This window comes from Argopecten irradians, chromosome 12 (assembly GCF_041381155.1).
Source record: "Argopecten irradians isolate NY chromosome 12, Ai_NY, whole genome shotgun sequence".
Lineage (NCBI taxonomy): Eukaryota > Metazoa > Mollusca > Bivalvia > Pectinida > Pectinidae > Argopecten > Argopecten irradians.
The window spans coordinates 38,323,083-38,347,186 of record NC_091145.1 but is presented as its reverse complement, the minus strand read 5'-3'; the positions used below and the strand labels follow the sequence as shown (position 1 = coordinate 38,347,186).

Genomic DNA, 24,104 nt, shown 5'->3' with positions numbered 1-24,104 from the left:
GGAAATAATATAAATGGAGTTAAGTATTATATAAAATATTAGTTGGATTGAAGATTATAGATGTGAGAAGTACAAGGATACATAAACTATAGGGTTTTGGAGAGGGAGAAAGGGGGTAAGTATTTTGTTTTAATTTTTTAAGAAGAGTTATTTATTCATGGTTTATATTAGTGGGGTTGGGGATGGAGGGTTCGATGGGTGGGGTGGGGGGGTGGGTTTGTAAGTGTGGGGGGGGGGGGGAGGGGGGTGTTGGTATGGATCATGGGTTGGGGGTGGGTGTGATGGTGGGTGTGGTTGGTGGGGATAGTTGTAATGTGGGGGTTGGTGGGGTGTGTGGGGTTGGGGTCTCTTTTGGCTTCGTAGGGTTTGAGTCTGTTTTGTGGTGTCGGTGGGTGGGGGTTGTTGAGGGGGGTGTATTTTGTGGCCATCGGGGGTGTATGGGTGGGTTGGTGGGGTGGGTGGGGGGGTGGCATCCCTGGACGTGTAAACGTGGGGTCGGGTGCTGGGTTCACTGGGATGGTGTGGGTCTATGTTGGGTGTTGGGGGGTGGGCCGTGATAGGGAGCGGGGGGTGGGGGGTTGGATGGGGGGGGGGGTTGGGGGGTGGTGGTTGGGGGTGGTAGGTGCATGGGGGTGGTTATGCTGGGGTATGAGGGGGGTGGGGTGGGTGGGGGGGGGGGGTGAAGTGGGCGGGATTGGGCGGTGTGTTGGTTGCGGGATTGTGTAGTGGTAGGGTTTATGGGTTGTTGGATGTGTGTGGTGCTGTTGGCGTGGGATGGGTGAGTGTACTTGTGGGGTCGTTCAGGGGTATTAGGTGGGTGTGGATTGGCTACGTGGTTTGGGGTGCACGTGAGTGTGTCGCATGGGATTGCTCGGTGTGGTTGTGGGGATTTGGGGGTGGTAGAGCAGTGGGGGGCGGTGTTTTTGTCGGGTTGGTGGTTTTGGGGCGGTCAACTTGCAGTCGTTTGTTTATGATTACTTAGAGTCAACCTGGATTCCAAGCAAACGTACATGGAAACATATTGTTAAAAATGTCTTACTTCTTGAGGAAAGTAATCAATGGAAACAGCGTCTGACATTAAACCCTGAATTGCGCAGGTTCAGAAATATTCACATGGAATTTTCTCCATCGATTTTGTGGTCAATTTCCAAAGTTTCTCCATCTTTTTCTGGTATCTGTAAACGCGTCTCCAAATTATGGATTACTCCCCCTGATTGTGAGTTACACTGTGCCAAATGCAATTTATGTGTGTCTGACGCTGTTGCCCATTGTACTTTAGATTGTAGAAATATAGATATAGTCGCAATTAGAGATACGTTTTTTACAAAAGTTGTGAATATATATCCCGTTCGTGTATATGTTCTATTAGACCAAGCGGACAGGGAAGAACAAATACATATTATTCTTGGCCGCCCAAATGAGAACATTATTCTAGCTCTCGGTGATGATAATACCGTATATTCATTCGTTCAAGATTGTTTGTGTTTCGCAGATAAAGTGTCTGCATTGACCTTTCAGTAATTAAATGCTCTATATACCATTCGCTGTATAGTGTAGCTATTTGATGTCTTTTCTCATAACTGTATTTGTAAGTTTATACTTACTTTTCAATTAGTGGCAATACAGTAGACTCAATTCAACATGTTTGTTGATAGTCAAATTTAAACTGATGCTTTCCTGTGCATTCATATAGATTACAATTAATGATACTATTTCCATTCTATTTCCTTTTTTACTTTTTTGCCTTGTGTTCTCCCTTTCCTTAATGCTATCTCACCTTTTTTTGTTTTGTTATTACCTTGCACCTTTTTTTGTTTGTATTCTTATATGTTCATGTAACTCTTCGTTTACGGAGGAATAAAGATATGAATGAACTTAAGCCGTTAACTTTTAACTTCAACAAAGATTATTGAAAAATGGCACCGCGACATAGAGTCATCTAGCTAAAGGAAAACTATACTCTACTATCAAAGAATTTGTGTCATGATAAAATGAGGTGTGTTCTCCTTTCAAGACACTCGGAGTCATTAGTTGCCGGACACCTAGATATCCGCATTTTGGTGTCAGGACATGTATTGTGGTAACGAGACTTATTTGGTGCGTGACGTCATCGACCCTTTGCGAGGCAGCGCAGCTCATCACTATCAATGCTTGCATACGGCGCTCGACACACCCTACCTGTGATTTTCAAAAACGTATTTTCAGCGATTTCGGATTGTTGCTACGTTTCTCTGATTTTTTTTTTATTGTTAAATAGCATTGTTCTGAATTTTCGTTTTCTTATAAAATGTTAAGCAATGCGGGACGAAAGCGTAATTGTGAGAACCGCGATGAACAACGTAACCCTGTACAATTTCACCTGGATGCGGAGGCTGGTGGATAATTATGTATATTTAATGAGGGTAAAACTTTCGTGTAGATTTCTTACCTTTTTTCAATGATTTATGCATTCTTTCTAGAGACTGTAGTAAAATGTAACACATACTTGTATTCATCTTAGCGATTAACATTTTCCTACATATTTAATTCTCCCTCGCTCTTTCTTTCTTTCTTTCTCTGCCTCCCTCTCTGAGTGACAGCACTTACAGGTTCTCGCCATGTCTGCTAGTGTGATTATCCTGTTTAGACAGGAATTCACACTAGACCTATACACGGTGGAGAAGGTTAACGGAATCGTGATGCGCCCTGACTTACGACGCTCGACTTACGGGGCGCTTATATTAAGACGGCACTAGTAGGAGCACGAAGCGAGAAAATGGCCGACAATAATTGTATACACTTTATAGACAAAGATATTGAAAGGGAACATTAACATTGAAAGTTGCTAGTAGACGTAAAAATTTCTCTTTATGAGTTGCAAATTGGTTGAAATCTTAGCGAAGTACGGGATTAGCTGGGCGGGTGGTTACGTTAAGTATAGTAATCTTCAGAATATGCACACAAGTCATCTACAAGTATTTAAACCAGAGACTTAATAGTTTTACTGTAATTTAGTAAACATGTAATATTCTATCATAAATTTTTATTCATATATTGTATATGGGGATGGGGGTTTATACGTATCGACATTAGATCTACATTGAAATCACGCAAAAACTGCAGATAATTATAACATTTAAATATTGTGGAACTACACGTGTCAAAATTCATGTTGTCAGAAATATTTTAATTATCAATCTGTTTTAGTGCATTACAAACACAATAATTACTTCTTTTTATTTATTTTGAATTCCAGAACGGTTTAAGAAACAAAACTATGTACATTAATTATAGGAATGAATAAAAATCACGATTTTGATCAGACATTAATATTTCCATTCCAGGTTCTGCATCCCATTGAGAACATCTTGGGAAATTTCTGTAATCGTTGAATCCATTTGTATGTGTATGCTTATAAGAAGTTTACTTGAGTAAAAAGTATTGTTTTAAACTAATAAATAAACAGGCCGCGATATTTCCCGGTAGACATTGGGATGATCTTTCCTCGTGAGCTTTGAATCGATCCAAACTTCAAGTGGAACCTTAAGTACTAATTGCCATCATTTATAAGTATGACATCGAACAAGTTTTATGTTGACAGCTGACGGCGGAATTTGAAGATAAAGATTTGCTTCCTTTTGTTGATAAATACAGTTTTATACGGACCAACAGAGGGCCCTAAGACCAATTTTAGAGGCTTCTGAATTTTGATCTAAACCTCTTAAACGTCTATAAATGGTCTCTGGTGGGTCCATAAATAAAATATATCAAATGTAGCTAATTTTCGGATCCATGTGATATTACCATATATATATGAAAACAAGTCGATGCTTTATTTATGTATGTATGACAACAGAAACATGTACAAATGTATTGGTTTATGATAAATTGACATTTTTATCCGATTATGTGTCAAAGAAAGATTTGTTTTCCAGCACCAATATTCAGAATTTGTTAGAATAGCGGCAAAATACTTAATTTTTAACAAGTTTCGTCAGGATAAGCTTATGTGCATTTTTATTCCGTGTTAACCCTTAATATTAGGACTTTTCCTTCGAATTCCAATTCGATCAATTCGACCAATTCGATCAGAAAAATTAAGTATTCTGCCGTAAAATTAAGTTTTTTTTTGTCCGCTGTCGCCGCCGTGACGGCCGACTAACAAACCATCAGAGGCTATCAGTTACAAGTACCCACCTTTGTTTACATGCACGGCTATCTTATGCTACAAAGTCGGGGTCAAACTTTTCCGATGCGACAGTGAAATTAACACATTCGGCGATAGAATTAAATATTTCGTCGGTTATATTAATCCTTTCAGCGCGAAGATTAACAGATTTTCTGACTGACGTTGGTAATTATCGAGCGGACGCGCCGAGCCGTGACGGCCGAGTACACACGGCTTGCACAGGTAAACATTAGGTTCGTGGAACGGGCCAAGCTATCCGATTGTAGACTACCCCTGTTTACGTCATGCATGCACTAAAACTACTTTATTTTTCTCTAATTCTTGCTACCTGGCGAAACATGCATTTTCAACCTTTTTTCGGGGGAGTTCCGATACGAGCGGTAAAATATGAATTACTGTTTGTACTGATGTGAATTGTGTTGATACTAAATGCTGTTCGAGGTTCTCGTTTCAGATATCGTAAGACCAGAGAAGCAGATCGAAGAAAATACCAGGATGACGTTATGATGCAAAACTTATCAGCTGAAGAGGATTAATCTTGAAATAAATGAAATTATACGACATAAGTTCACGTGTTAATTTTTACCAATTTCCAATTTGTAAAGCTTGTCTACACACCTTGTATACATGGCTTCGATCTGCGATTGAAGACGATTCTGTAGTTCTAGATCATTGATATTCAGTTAATATAGTATACAAAGGTACCTGAGGTTCTCGTTACAGATATCATAGTGTAAGACAAGAGAAGATCGAAGGAAATACCAACCTGACGTCATCACTTGTGTTAACTGTTGAAAAGCTGAAGAGGACAATAAAATTGATCGTGTTGATTTTTTTTACATCCCTGAAAAACTTTGATATATTTTCCCGATAAATGGCGTTTTGTAACACCAATCACAGAGTTCCTTTGAAGTGGTAACCTTCAACCTCTCACCGATCTGTCGACACCCGAATGCCAATCCCACTCGAAACTTCCAACGATTAACAATGGATTTCATCAGACCCATATCACGCTTGCGCGTCATTGCGTAAAGAAATCAATCTGATCATCAAATCCATTACAACATCTGTCAGTCTGGTTTAGACTATGTTCCTAATTTGATCAGTAATTAAAATAGTGATACCTCTGCAAACTTTGCATTTTACTACTGCTTATCCATACATCAAATTACAGATAACATATATACAGGTATTATCTATAAGTATCATATTTTAATATTAATGAATTAAGTGTATATCTTAATCAGTGCCGTCTATGAACAATACCTTTTAGAAAACAATTAGGGGCGTAATTAAATGCTCGACATATCATTGAGTAATAATACATAGATTTTTTTTTCTACATACGGTTGAGTTCTGGTGATTTTTATGAACGTATTAATCAGTTTCAATTTCTAAAAATATCGAAGAAATGTCTGCATTCTCGACTCACTCATGTCACACAAACGCCACCGCCCCATGTATACAGACCGCACACCCCTCCCCGTCATGAAATAACTATCCACCCAGCATGAACCATGACGACCTTTCTGTTCCTGTCAATTGTATCAGTACCTGGTCATCACGTGTGCAGCCACGCGTAAACTGTAATATGGTGTGTTTTATTTAAGTGACTGCGGACCAAATCGAGTTACCAACAGAATTTAACAACTTTTCATTTCAAAATACAAGTCAACGTATTATGAGATATTTTATATAAAGACTAAATGGTAATATTTCAAAATGAAAAAAAAGTTTCACGTTCTAATATACGACTTTTCAGGACACGCACGTCTTTGTTTATCTACTACACTAAACCCAGATATATGCACGATATTAACAGATTAAAAAGAAACTTTCTATCTAGTTACAGGTTTTGGTTCTGGAGTCCTTGACTATTCATTTAGGTACGACGATGTGTTCCGATAAGAATTAGATAAAATAAATAGTATTGTATAATATTAGCACACATACAGTTGTGTAGTCGTACTTATGGTACATGTGTACTTATGTACATGTACATGTTCTTCGACTACTATTTTATGGTGTATGGGGAACTGGGAAGATTATATAAAAAAGAATTTGGATTTGAAAATTATCTTATAAAATTATCGGAAATGAATAGAGTATACATAACTAAATTCCGTATATCAAATTTAAAAATTCCAATTGAGATGGACTGGAAGATGGCGTAATGTTGAGAAACGGGAAAGAATATGCCATTTATGCAATGAAAATATCGGGGATGAATTTCACTATCTTTTTGTATGTAAACACGAAGAAATCAAAAAAATATACGTATTAAATATATCCCACAGTATTATTATAGTAATCCCACTCTTCATAAGATGGGTGGCTTTATAGGTATTTGTAATATCCAATCATTGAAGAAGGTGTCTCTATTCATTAGAAAAATGATGGTATTTTTGTAGATGTGAATAAAAGCTATGATAGTAGTACGGTATAAGTATTGTTAATTTTCCATATTTTAGTAATTGGTTATGATATATATTGTCCATCCTGCCACGTGCAGTTAAAAATGTAACTTGTATAATCCATGTAACACATTTTAATGTGTCTGGGAGACTATGTAATGAAATCTTTGAAACTATCTTCTGAGTTGCAGTGACATGGATTAATTACATATTAGAGTACCCGTACACTGGTTAGGCAAGTCTGTGAATCAAAAGCACGACAGGTGGGCTTTCCACGTGTTTTCGTGAGGTATGACCCCGTTGTCTTGGTCACGCTAGAACCCCGCGGCGATTTACATGCCAAGCCACGCAACCGTATTAGTTCTCAGGTAACTTTCTGGGTACGACTTCGCCAATTTTCGTTATGGGTTCGTTGGAATGGCCACGCGTGTGATTTAGAGAGTACCCGCTGGCGGTTAATGGCCAACCTTTGTCCATGGTCCGTAAACATGAGGTTAAAAGAGAAATGTTAGTGATAGATTGGATTAAATATCCCTCTTGCTAAATAACATTTTTGTGAGAAATCGATTTTTATTTTTTTATATTATATATATATATATATACAATTAACCAGGCAATTCACGCTAAAAATATGTATATAACCAGAAATATAGTTCCATAAATGCACACGATTCAATAAAACACGTAACGCAATAAGTCGGTGGATTTTATGAATAGTAAAGAAATTTGTAAAGTGAGTTTGACCAAAAGACAACGGCCGAGTATAAAATAATATATATCATTACTGGGTTTGCGCTGGTGTTCCATAACTGAGGTCCTCAGATTGAATGGGGTCCTTTTAATACATCCTTGATATACAAAGTTCATTTGTTCATTTTTTTTATTTCAAGTTTAATACGATCTTTGATCAATCTAAATGATTCAACCTGCGGGCCGATTATAAACAATCAGGTAAAAACGTGGTTTCAAAAGTATTTAGTGTTTCATGTATATCGACAAAACACATGAAATTAATGAGAATAATTAAAACAGATGACATGGGTCGTTTAGCTGTACTTTTTTTGTAGACCAATCGATACAATCCATAAATATCTTCATAATTCCTTCCACGGTAAAAAAAAATTTGTGTGAATCCATATTCGTCATATCTTCTAGGTCCAAAATCTGCTGCATAAAGTCTATGAATACATTATTGTTTTTGTCAAAACTGCATACTACTTTAAAAACCACTGCTCCGTTAAATCAGTATCGTTTAATACAGTAGTTGAGTGATGACATGCTGTGAGAACACGTGGACGACATTACATCTTTTGCTTATCCGTACAGTTAATTGAAAGAAGTCTACAAATAGTCAATTAAAGAAGTCGTATCACCTGACTGGCTATAATGTTTAAAATTGTCTGAAAAATGAACATTATTCTTTATGAAAAATGTCACCGTGCCTCATGGGCTATGTCATGAATACTATTACCCAATCACATAACAAGCGTACCTTGATTGGTATTAATTGACTCCGCCCCTTGTCATCACTTCTCTCGCTGAATCTTGAATTGACAATTTTTTCAATTCATTTTATTCCGACCCGACCTCAGTAACAAGCGGCCCTTTAATGACCTGGGGGTTGTTTTTTTCTGTGGGCTTAGTCGTTTATCTTCATAATTTTGAAGGGGGACTTCTAACACGACCATGAAGATTTGTCTCATACTGTTTTTAGAGCTGATATTTCGCGATGACATAGTGACCTTGATGATGCAACATATCGATTTGATATGGTCCAAAGCTAGCTCGTGGAGTGACCGCATTTGTGTTAGGTACTTGAACACAACTAGAAGTGACTGGTTAGCTTGACAAATTTGGACGTTTACTAACCTAAGAATACGGATGTAACATATAGTAACTAGTACTAAGGATCTATTCATACAGGATTTTTTTCGCAGAGACTTAGCTAGAACTGTAAATATAGTAACTGAAAACTATATATATTCCATGCTCAGTTGCACAGCACATGCGATACGGTAGCGATACAGTGACAGCGATACCGCCAGTCGACTATATATTGGGAGCCGTGCTCTCGTTATGGGTGAGTGGTCAACACACTAGCGAAGCTTGCCCGCTGGCTCACTGCGCTGTCGCCGTAGGGGGTCAATGAGAACAATAGGCAGTGGTATTTCCATGAAAAAAAATAACGCTTTCAAAACAAAATAACGTTTCCAACGATACTTGTAACGTGGTCACGTAAATAATCACATGTTCTGTTGATGCTAACAAAGTTTCACATAAAACTCACGTAACATTCTGGCAATAACATGGGAAACAAAATCATTAACAATCATAGCTGACACTAACACGTGAAATGAAATGAATAACAATGCAAAATAAATAATAACATCAGCCACTAAATCTAACATCATTTAAAAAAGACAAACGCATGCAAAGATAAAGATAACACAGCAGCAAAAATATAACATGTGCTAGAAAATAATAACATGCTTTTAGTTAAAGATAACTAAAATTTTGATAATAACAGTAAAACAGATATAACCAACATAAGTATTTAAAAAATCACGAATATGGTTAAAATAACAGTTTAAGAACGAAAATTAACAGAACAGGGCTACCAGTGACAATGGGACAAATTTAGCCAATAAGATACCTTGTTACAAATTGAATGAAAGTAAAGGAAGTAACCAAATTGAGATACCCGGATGACAACAGGAAACCAGCGGCAATAAACAATACGGAAATATAACACCAGCAATTAGGCATTACAAAACAGATGACATAATATTATTTATATTAAACAAAACCACTTTCACACACGACCGGCCGGTCATACAATTTACAAATATCAATCCTTTCACACATGTACGCGCATGTAACATTGTAGAAGACCCGTGTTTTATAAAATTAAGTGCATAATTGTAGCATTACAGTAAATCTTCAAAATTTAAGCTTTGTCATCAAATGTGAATTTAATTATCTAAAATATGCCAAAAAAAAAAAAAAAAAAAAAATCCGTTAGGCGATGATTGCAACACGGTTTTGGTTAAGTGTACACTTTAGCCTCCCACAAGCAACAAAATGGCGTCGAAGAGAGGGAAAGACGACTACTCCGGAGTTCCACAAAAGAAAATTCGTTTAAAAACAGATGTGGATTTCCCAACATTTCCAGAAAGACTCTTAAACAAAACAACTTCCTCTTTATATCGAATTATAGCGGCGTCTGATGCCTGTTACACGCTAACAGCGCTAAAAATATGTAACTGTAACGCCGGGGATATCGAAAAAGGGAACCTGTTTTCAAATGCGCATTGTAGCGTTCTCCCCATTGCACCAGCGCACGTGTTTGGAAGTGTTTTTGAGGTTGGAATAGACATATTGTTAGATTACTTGCATTCTGAGAAGATACCACGCATTCGGCTTATGTGGGATCTGTTGAAGATGCTCGTTGAATATCTCTCTGATACAGGTAGAGAAATTGAAATATTTACTTTTTTTGTATCCCCCTCTTTCTCTGAAACGTTGGATATTAATTTGGGTTTATCCGTCTGTCTGTAACACTTCGTTTCCGTGCAATAACTGTAACAAATGTAAACCGATTTTCTTCAAACTTGGTGACAAGGTTAAATGCCTTAAGGACTCGGCCAAGTTTGATCATGACTTTCAACGGACCTTATTTAGTGGAGTTATGGCCCTTTGAATTACTAAAAATGCATTTTCTGCCATTTCCGTGCAATAAGTGTAACAAATGTAAACCGATTTTTTTCAAACTTAGTAACACGGTTAAATACCTTTAGGACTCTGCCAAGTTTGATCATGACTTTCAACTGACCTTATTTAGCGGAGTTATGTCCCTTTGCTTAAATGAAAAAAAGTCCCTTTCTGCCACTTCCGTACAATAAATCAATAATTGTAATAAATATTAACCGATTTTCTTCAAACTTGGTAACAAGGTTGAATGCCTTAAGTGCCTGGCTAGGTTCGATCAACTCTTTCAGCGGATGTTATTTATCAGAGTTTTGACCCTTTAATTTACCACAAATATTATTTTTCTGTAGTTTCTGTGTAATAACTAACAAATGATAAAACTAATATTGTTAAAACTCGTTAACAAAGTTAACTGCCTTTAGGGCTTAGCCATTAAGTTCGATCGCCACTTTTGGCAGATCTTAATTAACAGAGTTATGGCCCTTTGATTTCTTAAAAAAAATCATTTTCTGCCACTTCCTACATAACTGTAATAAATATTAACCAATTTTCTTCAAACTTGGTAACAAAATTAAATGTCTTAAGAACTCGGCCAAGTTCGATCGCCACTTGCGATGGACCTTATTTAGCCGAGTTATGGCCCTTTTATTTAATAAAAAAAGTCATTTTCTGCCATTTCCCTACAATAATTGTAATAAATATTAACATAATTTCTTCAAACTTGGTAACAAGGTCAAATGCCTTAAGTGCTTGTCCAAGTTCGATTGCCATGGCATGTTTCAAACAAGGTTAAACCTAACCTCAATAATGTTTACCTCAATATATGTCATGAAAGCGGGGGATGGAAATTCCACGAATTTGCTTGTTTAAATTATTTCACTAACGTTAACAAGGTAACATTACACATATATGTAGTAAGTTGTCGCATGCTTACAATTATAATTAATTTTTATTTGTTTCCAGACTAAATCCAACTCTCTGATTGACATTCTTTTTCTTCATATACAATGAAGAAAAAATCCTAGAATAGGGCGAAAATTCGACGTAATCATGACGTCACAATAGAGACGTCGACGTATTGATTTCCAAAAAGAATCCATTGGAAGATCAACAGGGCTCGACATTAACTTTTTTAAGGACTTGCCCTGTCGGCCAGGTAACCACAAAAACTACCTGCCCGATTGGAAATTTGACTTGCCCTATTAAATTTAATGAAAAATGATAAAATTTCTCTATTTTTATGATTAATTTATCATTCCTTTTGATTTTCTTAATTTTTGTGTTTTATATGAGCATATTGGAGAATTAATATTACACTGTAATTAGTAATTATATAAATATAACAAAATATGTCCTGTCCTGTTAAATTGTTCCTAGCTACTGATCAGTCGGGCAAGTGATAATTATCAGGAACCTTCCAGACCTAATAACTCCACTGACTCTACAAATCTGCTTTGATGTATCTTCTTCTTAGTCCACACAGTATCGTTTACGAGATTATTTACGAGATGAACAGGTGTCTTAGCTAACAATATTCTACAAGCAAAAACTGTGAAATACCGATAGGGAAAGATCGATTAATGAGCAGACTATGTTGTGTATAGCTGGCATGGCGAACAGAACTTATAAATTTCTTGATTTTCAGTCAAAATCTGGTCATGTATAATTAATCTTGCACATAATGATAAACTTTTGATTTCCACTATTGCTATACCATTGCTTTTTAGCTAGGCCTACCATTTGTTATCAATCTCTTTGCCATGCTTTCTTTCAAATTTTATTATGACTGTGTCATCAAAGCGCTTGAATTATCACATCGTATACTTCATGGATGTACAAACATCTGTTTGACCATGACTAACTATACCGAAAAATCTGTGTAGACAGCTTCATAGCTAAGATTTTGTTGCATGCTGGCCCTTAATTTTATCTTAATGACTGTGATATGAACTCTACATCAGCCTTAACAAGTATCAATGGCACTAAAATATCCACCTGCCCAGTCGGGCAAGTCACAGATGTAACTGACCTGCCCGACAGGAGGTCTGACCTGCCCCAGGCAGTCAGGCAATGGTTAATGTCGAGCCCTGATCAATAGAGATGTACATTTTAATGTATTTTATGTAATCAAATAGTCTGAAAAATTAATTATAAGCATTGATGTAACTATTTTTTAACTTCATAGGGTTATGAAATATATTTTGTTTGCAAACTTTTGTGAGAATCCGGTACGAGGATTCACACAGTTTGCAAACAAAATTTCTTTCATACCTCTATGAAGTTAAAAAATAATAACATCAATGCTTAAGTGTTACTAACATGTAACTGAGTTTGATTCCCTCAAAAATAATTTTACTCTATACATACTGTAATCTTTACTGTCACTTCATAGCCCACCATCATCGGATGGTTGGTTATTAAAATCGCTTTTCGTCCGTTGTCCGTCCGTCCGTCCATCTGTCCGTTAACATTTCTTGCTATCGCTATTTCTCAGAGAGTATGAAAAGAATCGTTCTCAAATTTCATATGTATGTTCCCCTAGTTGAGGACAACAACATATTGCGTTTTGGGACTGATCGATCTACAAGATGGCTGCCAGGCCATCTTGATTTTGATAGCTAAAGTTTTTTATCACAATTCTCAGAAAGTGTTGAAGGGATCATTCTTAAATTTCATTTGTAAGTTCCCCTAGAGCCCTAGTTGTGCATATTGTATTTAGAGACCGATCGGTCAACAAGATGGCCGTCAGCCCAACATCTTGGATTTTGATAGTTAAAGCTTGAAAGTACTTAGTAGAGGATTTTGATAGTTGAAGCTTGAAAAGTAGAGGAAAGATTCATCTGTCAAATGTCAGACAATTAGATCAATCTATGCTGGGCACCAAGATCCTTCTGGGATCTCTTGTTTTTTTAGATAATTCTTCCTGAATATGTGAACATTGCCAATTTTAAAGGGCCACTACCATTCCAAAACGGCTTTTAATTTCTAAAATGGTAATGTAAAACGAGATCGATAATTTTGTAGTGTTGCAAAAGTTACTGTTACTATAAATACTTATCATCATCTTCTCAACAATTTGATTAAATATATAAAAATATAAATGTTCATAACTTGGGTCGTCTTATGATTCCTGCTGCGTCCCAAATACAGTGCGGTAGTTGACTATCACTGCACCAGACAGTAAAAAAACAGAAATGACTCTCCAATAGCTGTTTTCATATAGATATTACGCAGGAAATCTTGCATATGTTTGGTGTTGTAACTACATCTTAGCTAGTCCATCTGTGTAAATTTTATAATGTTATTAATGTTTTTAGGTCATCTGACCCGAAGGGTCAGGATGACCTATAGCCATCATGCTTCGTCTGTCGTCGTGCGCCATGCGCCATGAAATGATCCTGACATAGTCTCGACCAAGTGTTGTTATTTTTCGGGTCGATCCGAAATCCAAGATGGCTGCCACAGCCGCCATCTTGAAAACACATTTTGAGCTTCTTAACAAGTTCTACATGTGAGATTTAGCTGAAACTTGCATGAAATGATCCTAACATGGTCCCGACAAAGTGTTGTTATTTTTGGGGTCGATCCAAAATCCAAGATGGCCGCCACAGCCGCCATCTTGAAAACACATTTTGAACTTCTTCTCATGTTCTACCGGTGCGATTTGGCTGAAACTTGCATGAAATGATCCTAACATGGTCCCGACAAAGTGTTGTTATTTTTGGGGTCGATCCAAAATCCAAGATGGCCGCCACAGCCGCCATCTTGAAAACACATTTTGAACTTCTTCTCAAGTTCTACCGGTGCGATTTGGCTGAAACTTGCATGAAATGATCCTGACATGGTCCCAAAAAGTGTTGTTATTTTTGGGGTCGATTCGAAATCTAAGATTGCTGCCACAGCTGCCATCTTGAAATCACATTTTGAACTTCTTCTCAAGTTCTACCTGTGCGATTTGGCTGAAACTTGCATGAAATGATCCTGACATGGTCCTGACAACATTTTGAACTTTTACTCAAGTTCTACCGGTGCGATTTGGCTGAAACTTGCATGAAATGATCCTGATATGGTCCCGACAAAGTATTGTTACATCTCTGGTTGATCCCAAATCAAAGATGGCTACCATGACACTATATCTAATTAATTTCCTATATGTTAAGGCCCTTGTACCTCTTGTTTGAATTAGAATTCGTTGAAAAAAATTGAAAATGATCCTGACATGGCCTTGACAAAGTGTCATCATATATAATTCATTTTACTATTGCCAAGGTAGTCAGATGACCGTAAAGGCCCTTTGGGCCTCTTGTTTAAGAAACCTTTATATTTTGCTCCAGAAAGGTAGTGGGCCTTTAACAAAATTTTGTACACTAAAAACAATGCTGTTAAAATTGACCCTTCATATTTTTATTTTGTTTTGTCTCTTGTCAGCATTCAGAAAAACAAATATTTCACCATGTACAACTGCATGCATGCTCACAAATTTTCCGAAAAATTAACTCACTTTACTTCGATGACATAATTTAAATATTGTAATTGCAGGCTAAACATATGTAAATAATAAATTACTAATACATGGAGATACACATCAATACTGGGCCTATGGCCTCTAGAACATGGAGATACACATCAATACTGGGCCTGTGGCCTGTAGTACATGGAGATACACATCAAAACTGGGCCTGTGGCCTCTAGTACATGGAGATACACATCAATACTGGGCCTTTGGCCTCTAATACAAGGAGATACACATCAATACTGGGCCTATGGCCTCTAGTACATGGAGATACACATCAGTACTGGGCCTGTGGCCTCTAGTACATGGAGATACACATCAATACTGGGCCTGTGGCCTCTAGTACATGGAGATACACATCAATACTGGGCCTGTGGCCTCTAGTACATAGAGATACACATCAGTACTGGGACTGTGGCCTCTAGTACATGGAGATACACATCAGTACTGGGTCTGTGGCCTCTAGTACATGGAGATACACATCAGTACTGGGCCTGTGGCCTCTAGTACATGGAGATACACATCAATACTGGGTCTGTGGCCTCTAGTACATGGAGATACACATCAGTACTGGGCTTGTAGCCTCTAGTACATGGAGATACACATCAATACTGAGCCTGTGGCCTCTTATACATGGATATACACATTAATACTGGGCCTGTGGCCCCTAGTACAAGGAGATACACATCAGTACTGGGCCTGTGGCCTCTAGTACATGGAGATACAAATCAGTACTGGGCCTGTGGCATCTAGTACATGGAGATACACATCAATACTGGGCCTGTGGCCTCTAGTACATGGAGATACACATCAATACTGGGCCTGTGGCCTCTAGTACATGGAGATACACATCAATACTGGGCCTGTGGCCTCTAGTACATGGAGATACACATCAATACTGGGTCTGTGGCCTCTACTACATGGAGATACACATCAGTACTGGGTCTATGGCCTCTAGTACATGGAGATACACATCAATACTGGGTCTATGGCCTCTAGTACATGGAGATACACACCAATACTGGGACTGTAGCCTCTAGTACATGGAGATACACACCAATACTGGGCCTATGGCCTCTAGTACATGGAGATACACATCAATACTGGGCCTGTGGCCTCTAGTACATGGAGATACACATCAATACTGGGATGGCCTCTAGTACATGGAGATACACATCAATACTGGGCTTGTGGCCTCTAGTACATGGAGATACACATCAATACTGGGCCTGTGGCCTCTAGTACATGCAGATACACATCAGAACTGGGACTGTGGTCTCTAGTACATGGAGATACACATCAGTACTGGGTCTGTGGCCTCTAGTGCATAGAGATACACATCAGTACTGGGACTGTGCCTCTAGTACATGAGATACACACAGTACGGGGCCTCTGTACATGAGATACACATCAGTACTGGGCTGTGGCCTAGTCTGAGAACACCAGTATGGACATAAGATACACATCAGTACTGGGTCTGTGGCCTCTAGTCATGGAGATACACATCAGTACTGGGCTGTGGCCTCTAGTACATGAGATACACATCAGTACTGGGTCTGTGGCCTCTAGTACATGGAGATCACACATCAGTACTGGGCTGTGGCCTCTAGTACATGAGATACACATCAGTACTGGGTCTGTGGCCTCTAGTACATGGAGATACACAGTACTGGGTCTTGGCCTCTAGTACATGGGATACTGTGGGTCTTGGCCTCTAGTACATAGAGATACATACACATCAGTACTGGGTCTATGGCCTCTAGTACATAGAAATACACATCAGTACTGGGCCTGTGGCCTCTAGTACATAGAGATACACATCAGTACTGGGTCTGTGGCCTCTAGTACATTTAAGTGAAGATTCATTTCATTTAGCTGCAGAGACTGTTACTTAAATGTCTTTATGTGGATTATTTCAACATTTAATTGTGGGAAATACTTTTGTTATTTCAGAGTCGCAAGCTGTACTGGAAAACACCGCTCCAAATTGTGGAGAGTCTGACCTAGCTATGCTTTTAACAAACCACCTGTTTAGTTTACTGGCATTTGTTCCAGACTACAAAGTGAATAAAGACACAATGGTTACCAGCTGTCCATGTCAAATACAAGAATGCATATCAAAGGAAAATCATGGAGATACAAGTATAGGTATAGTGGACACTGTTTACCGTATTCTCTGTAATTAGTGCCCCTTCAAACTTATGGAGAAGGAGTTGAATTTATATATATATATATATATAATAAATATCAAAGAAACAAAATTTAACAAAGCATGACAATTTATTGACTTGTGTCCTATATATCCAGGCCTCGAACTCACGATCTACGGCACCCAATCGCCTAGCCAAACATAGCTGCGTCTTCTACCACTGCGCCACATCCTGTTTGAGGCCCGGATACTTACATTTTGGTTCCCTTATATTATACACCTTTCCCCATTTGTTATAATTTTCAAGTGCTGGGCATTAATTGCAGCAAATATGGTACATTTACCAATTTTTGATGTACAAATATTGTAGGTGTATAATTTAATTGATGGTTATGTAAATTAAAACAATTTACTTAATTGCAAGTAGTTAGCTTGAATGTGATAAAATATTTCATTAATATATATCTGTATTTTCTGTAGCAAGAAACTGTTCTTGGGTAAGGTTACTGCATGGCTCATTACCGGTACTGATATGATGATTTTTAGGTCATCGGACCGAAGGGTCAGAATGACCAATTTGACATCATGCACCGTCCGTCGTACGCCGTCCGTCGTTCACTTTTCATTCAAAACGAATTCTTCTCAATAACCGAAAGGTCCAGGGTACTGATATTGGGCCTGCAGCATGCTGGGATGAATGGCTATCAAGTTTGTTCAAATGGATGACCTTGACCATCATTCAAGGTCATGGGGTCAAATAGGTTTAAATCTTTAAACAAATTCTTCTCAAGAACAGAAAGGTCTGGAATGCTCATATTGAGCCTGCAGCATACTTTCATGAAGGGCTAGCTAGTTTTTTCAAATTAATGACCTTAACCTTCATTCAAGGTCACAGGGGTCAAATAGGAAAATCTTTAAACAATTTCTTGAGAATAAGTAGGAGGCCAAGAAACCTGATATTGGGCCTGTGACATGTTGGGATGAAGGGTTAACAAGTTTAGTTAAATAAATGACCTTGACCTTCATTCAAGGTCACAGGGGTCAAATAGGCTAAAATCTTTAAACAACAAAATCTTAAGAACTAGAAGGCCCAGGGTATGGATATTTGGCGTGAAGCATGCTGGGATGAAGGGCTACTAAGTTTGTTCAAATGAATGACCTTAACCGTCATTCAAGGTCATGGGGCCGGATAGGTTTAAATCTTTAACCAAATTCTTCTCAAGAACAGAAAGGTCTGGAATGCTCATATTGAGCCTGCAGCATGCTTTCTTGAAGGTCTATCGAGTTTGTTCAAATTAATGACCTTGACTGTCATTCAAGTTTGCAGGGGTCAAATAGGTTAAATTCTTTATATGACTTCTTGAGAATAACTAGAAGGCCTAGAGACCAGATACAGGACCTGTGACATGCTGGGATGAAGGGCTACCAAGTTTATTCAAATGAATGACCTTGACCTTCAATCAAGGTCACAGGGGTCAAATAGGCTAAAATCTTTAAACGACTATGATGTATTTTGCTAATAGTCAGATGACCGTTAAGGCCCATGGGCCTCTTGTTGAAGTTAATATCTTGTAGATTTCTGAGGAGTTATCATTAATTGACCCCTAACGATAAATTAAATAAATTACGTGTACATGTTGTGTGGCAAATTTCTTTTATTTATTGATAACTTTTAACTTAAATTATCTTTAATTTCTTCCAAGGAAATGAAAAAGTCTGGCATGGCAGGGTAGACATTCTCTTTGATGATGCTGTTATTGTGGAACCTGTTCATGAGTCTGTGGAAGAAAGTCTTGAGAATGAACACATTTCAGAGACAAAATGGCATGTGAGTTTCAACAAGGAACATATAATAGCAGAGACCATTGTGAATTCATTTCTTCAGAAGAATCTTGAGCCAGATGAAATTTCCCTGATTCCTTGTATTGGTGTAACAAAAACTGATTTGATATTCTACTTTTATGATTCAACTTTCGATGTCCTCTTGGAAAGTTTGAAGGTGCCAATTTTAGTCGGACGTGTAGGACACTACAAAGTGAACATGGATGCTATACTGACGTCGTGGCTGGTTATCAACACCAGGTACTTGTCTAACGGACTAACAGAGGCCATGAGGGCAAAGAAAGCGGACTTTTTTGCCCAGACAAGGTCTAAACTTGCTGTCTACCAAGAGAATTTAAAGATTGGTGGCATCGGTGCGCCACATCAGACGAGGATGTCTTGTGTGGAAGTTGATAACACTGACCCCATCCGTCAAAGGAATAGAAAGCTGTTTGACATTATGAAGAATGAATGTTTAAATAGAAATACTTCTGAAGTTAAATACTTCTGATTTTAACTTCTGATTTGAATAATCATGTTTACTCCTGTTGTGTATATATGTACATGACTGTATAAGCTGTATGGTATCATTCCGAGTTCTAAGTAACATTATACAGTTGTTGACTGGGTTTGAGGGCAACAGATGATTTGTTGAACCCGAAGATAAACTGTTGCCCGAGGCTGAAGGCCGAGGTTCGGCCGAGGGCAACAGTTTGTTTGAGGGTCCAACAAATCATCTGTTGCCCGAATACCCGGTCGATAACGGTTTTGTTATACCCATTGACTCAAAGCAATGCATTGACGTCACGAATTGTAGGTGTGACGTCACTCCAGTCCAACAGCACATTTTAACAGTCGATTTTAACAGTTCTTTGGACCGCTCGACGGAACAGTTCATTTATTGGCATTTTTGGCAATAGAGTTTATATAGGAACTATTTTATAGGGGTATAACAATGTTTTGTATGTTGCTGTTCCATATGGTTTAAATATACTGTAAACTACAGGTTGGTGTACTTTACTTATAAAATCTGTTCTCACTCCATTATTATTGTTGTATGGAAACTGAAAGAAAAATATCATGGAAGACCTTGGTAACCAAACTCGGGGATCATGATTTGCAATATGTGTGTTAATGTTTGACTGAAATAATCCAGGTAAATTCTTAAAGATGCTCGACCGCCGATAAGGCATGAATTATATTCATCATTTGAACAATAATTGGTGTTTAATCGTGTATATATATGTCTGATTAACACAAACAATAATATAAAATTATTTATTTTTCCTTTGGTGTATGCGCAACCAGTACATCATTCCATATAGGATATAGTGCCACGGAATTTTTTCAGGATGCAATTAATCATTTTTGATATTTTTGACTTGAAGCAAAATCATAAGCTCAAATTTTTCAACGGTGGTAATGGTGTAAAGTAAGTAACTTTTGTAAGTGAAGAAAAATACTGAAATGTCTGGTGCTGTTTTTGATAGTGAAAAAATACCATTTGTCAGCGGTGGAGCATCTTTAAGAGTAAAGTGACGCTACCCCAATTGGAACACTGTTTGAAGATAATTGTAAAAATTTTCTTACTTGTGGTTGATTCTAGATTTTTTTCTTAACATTCCACAAAAAGATGCCTTTATTATTAATTTCATGATTTGTTTACTTGTCAGCAGTGCATATATTTATAAATACAGAGCTTGGAAGCATGCCCTGTTCAGCCCTGTGTTTCAGCAGGTTTGAGTACCCAAAATGGAACACCTCCTAAATAAAGTTTGATTATTAAATGCCCAGGCATGATAAAAAATTGTTTGAATTCATTAGAAGAAAGTTCAACTATTTTTTAGTTTATTCAAGTCACATGTTTTTCAAAAATATTCCATTCAGCTTTTTTTTTTCTTATTTTAAAATATATGGTGTTTTTAGGGTTGTCGAACGACGTCTTTTCCCGGAGTTTTTCAAAATTTCATTATTTTCATTTTTAAATACAGTAAATAAGCAACTGGGAAGAAAATGACATATTAAAGTTGTCACAGTTATTAGTCAGCACCTTAATTTTTGTTCAGGACTGTTATTGTTAGTTTAGATTGCAAACTGAAAATTCTGTATCCCATATTTTAAAAGCATTTCATTTTGGGTAGCGTTCCAAATTAGGTAGCGTCACGTTAGGAATTAACATCACTCCAATTAGACATATTATTTTTCATTAATGCCCTTTTCAAAATCAATATGGACCTATTAGGGACTTCAGAAAGCCATGCATCACATTGGGATTCACAATGGACCAAAAGGTTCAATTTTGCTATTTCAAACTTTATGATAATTACTAAATAAACCATGTGCGATACAGGCCCTCTGGGCCTCTTATTGGAAAAAAATGCAAGCTTGATTTGATTTGGTTGAACAGGTTAAACACCCTATTAAAGGCTCACTACCTTCCCAAAACAACTACGACTTTTAAAAATTGGAATGTACAATGAGATTTATAATTTTGTAGAGTTGTTAGAGTTATTAATTTACTGTTGATACTATACTTATCATTGCATTATCAACAATTTATTTGAAATAGATGAAATGTTATTTTTTATAAAGCGGGTCGTCATATGTTTCCTGCCATCGTCATAATTACAGGGTTGACTATCACTGCACGAGACGTTAAAATAGCATAATGAAGCTGAATATTATTGAGGGAACCTTGCATTTATTTTGCGTTAACCTCATCTTAGGTGATCAATATATATTTCCTTTTGTTATTGTTGATTTTAAGATTTTTTTTTATATATTTGTTTCAGGAAGGTAGTGGGCCTTTAATTAACAGCTAGGGTCATTAAGAAGTTATTGCTGTAAAAATCTAACATAACTGATTTCAACATACTATATTCATGTCTTTGGTTCTACTGCTACATCCCTCACCTATAGCAGGTATATATATCTACAGTGTCCAAAGATTACCTATAGCAGGTATATATATCTACAGTGTCCAAAGATTATTTTCTCCTGGGCTTTAGTATTCTTCATGCTTTATTATACCAGTTCCACAAAAGTTACTTCAAATTGGGTTGCATTAATACAGCATGCTATACATGAGTATAGTACATATGGTTTTACTATATTTATATCTAGACCAGTAAAACATCTTAAAGTGACCTATGGATACTAGGATAGGTCAAAATCTATATAATAACAGTATGCATTGTATTTATAAGCATATGTATGTACATTGTATGTACATTGTATATTCCTGTATGTCAATGAACTACATGTACTGCCATGTGACCGGTTGAAGCATATATCCTATAATCCAAGAAAGACTGGAGGGCTCTTTAGTGTCTGCCCCATGTATTTTTGAAAAAAAGTTAGTATATAATTCTCTTGTAATCTGTACATAAAATGTAGACTTTGCATAAGTGATATAAATTAAAACGCATCTTGGATTTATGTATATATATTTTATTTGAAAAGCCAAGGTAATATAAATTGATTGGCAAAATAACAATGGTAACATTTGATACATGAAATGACCTATCACAGATTTTTTTGATAACAACATGTTTTTTATGATCGAACATAAAGTGAATGTCAATACTTTTAAAAAGAGAAACATAGAAAGGACAAAAAATGAAGAAAAAAGACTTGTACAACAACACTTGACATTTTATGACACTTTAATGGGAATTTAGCAATTAATTGTAAGCATATTTTTTTTCTGATTGGTTGGTATCAATGATAACCATTTCAGAGGACATAATTATGGGGCGCCGTTGTACTTTTTTTCTCCACCTTTTGGATATTCAAAATTCAATTTAGTGATATCCAAAATTCGAATTTTTGATATCCAAAAATCAATTATTGATATCCAAAAGTGAATTCTTGATATCCAAAAATCAATTTTGGGTATTCCAAAAATATGTTTTGATATCCAAATAAACAATTTTTGATATCAAGAATATGATTTTAGATATCAAGAATACGATTTATTGATATCAAAAATTCCATTTTTTGATATCCAAAATTCTAAATGATTTATTGATATCAATAACTCGAATTCTTGATATCAAGAATTCATTTTTGGAAATCAATCATTTGCATTCTTGATATCAAAAAATATATTCTTGATATCAATAATTCGAATTATTGATATCCAAAAATGCCAAGAACAGTGCCAATAAAACAAGTGATAGGTCTTAAATGAAACAAGTAAGAATTATTTTATTGACTCGACATATTTTTAAATCAATACACCTGAGATTTCCGTCAATCTGATCCCTAATCGTTTACTTACTGACCCAATGAAACATTATCTTTTGGAAAATGTCATTCAAATGCAATTTGACACCGTATATCTAAATGTATTTGAAATAAAAAAAAACTTTTAAAGAAATATAGGTATAAATTTCAAAATACATAAGTTTACCAAGTACGTCCAGAATAAGTCAATAATACAAGAATTCCACGGAAGTGGATGTGTCGCCAGCACAGCAGTTTAAATCATCACAAAAATAGTTATTTACTGTTGAAAATATTATTAATAATTAGGTGAAGTTATCAAGTCCCATAACCCTTGCAAATATTGACGGATTTTGACCAGTATCAAACCACTCCGAGATCTCACTGATATAATTGGAAAATAAATACTAATGTTATCGAGTGTAAACTATGGATTTATTTTGTTTTGACGATTTTAAAGTCCCGTAACTCTTGCAAATATTGACGGATTTTGAACAGTATCGAAACCATCCGAGATCTCATTGATATAAAACAATATACTAATGGAGGAGTATCAACCGGGGGGTTAGGACATCATGATATGACATATGATTAAGGTCAGGTCGGAGTCCCTTGTGAGTTATCGGGGGTAAAACAGCAGGAGCAATTTTCTGTTTTGTCCCGTTTCGCTGGAACCAAATGATATTTTTGAATGATTTTTCATGAATTATGATGCATTCATATGTTAAAAATAAAACATTTTGGAAAGTATACCTTAATGTTGAAAAATAGGTCACAGTGACCTAACTTTGTTCAATGTCAATTTTTTCAAGAACATTGTTCACCTGGTGCCATAATATACCAGAAAAAAATGATATATACATTATATAAGATTGCATTGAGCAATATATTTACATATTATAAACTTAGGCAAGAATATATTGGATGAGATCGGATCGGGGAGGGGGGGGGGGGGGAGGAGAGGGATTTTTATTTTTTAAACTTTAGAACAACACTATATGTTTTTTCTTGTGTTCAGAGGGCCATATACTTGCTCAAATACTTTTGTATGAAATTTTAAAATGCAATTATAATTTTGTAAATGTTATAAATGTGCATTGTATT

General features: G+C 36.6%; 1 protein-coding gene and 1 pseudogene across 2 annotated transcripts; one reads left to right on the top strand and one right to left on the bottom strand.

Moving 5' to 3' along the window:
* LOC138305088 (uncharacterized) overlaps window positions 1-2,599 on the bottom strand; it is a 4,815-nt pseudogene extending 2,216 nt beyond the window's left edge.
* A 5,179-nt stretch (window positions 2,600-7,778) lies between these two features.
* On the top strand, window positions 7,779-22,650 carry LOC138304919 (uncharacterized). Of its 2 annotated transcripts, XR_011205648.1 has the most exons (4): window positions 7,779-10,051; window positions 16,757-16,951; window positions 18,656-21,695; window positions 21,735-22,650. XR_011205648.1 is itself a non-coding variant. In XM_069245314.1 (3 exons), the coding sequence occupies exons 1-3, from the start codon at window positions 9,664-9,666 to the stop codon at window positions 19,282-19,284; spliced, it is 1,212 nt and encodes a 403-aa protein (XP_069101415.1). In that variant the 5' UTR covers window positions 7,779-9,663; the 3' UTR covers window positions 19,285-21,718. The 2 variants fall into 2 exon arrangements, 1 of the variants encoding a protein (XP_069101415.1); XM_069245314.1 differs by lacking the exon at window positions 21,735-22,650 and having other exon boundaries at window positions 18,656-21,718.
* Window positions 22,651-24,104: the final 1,454 nt, after the last annotated feature.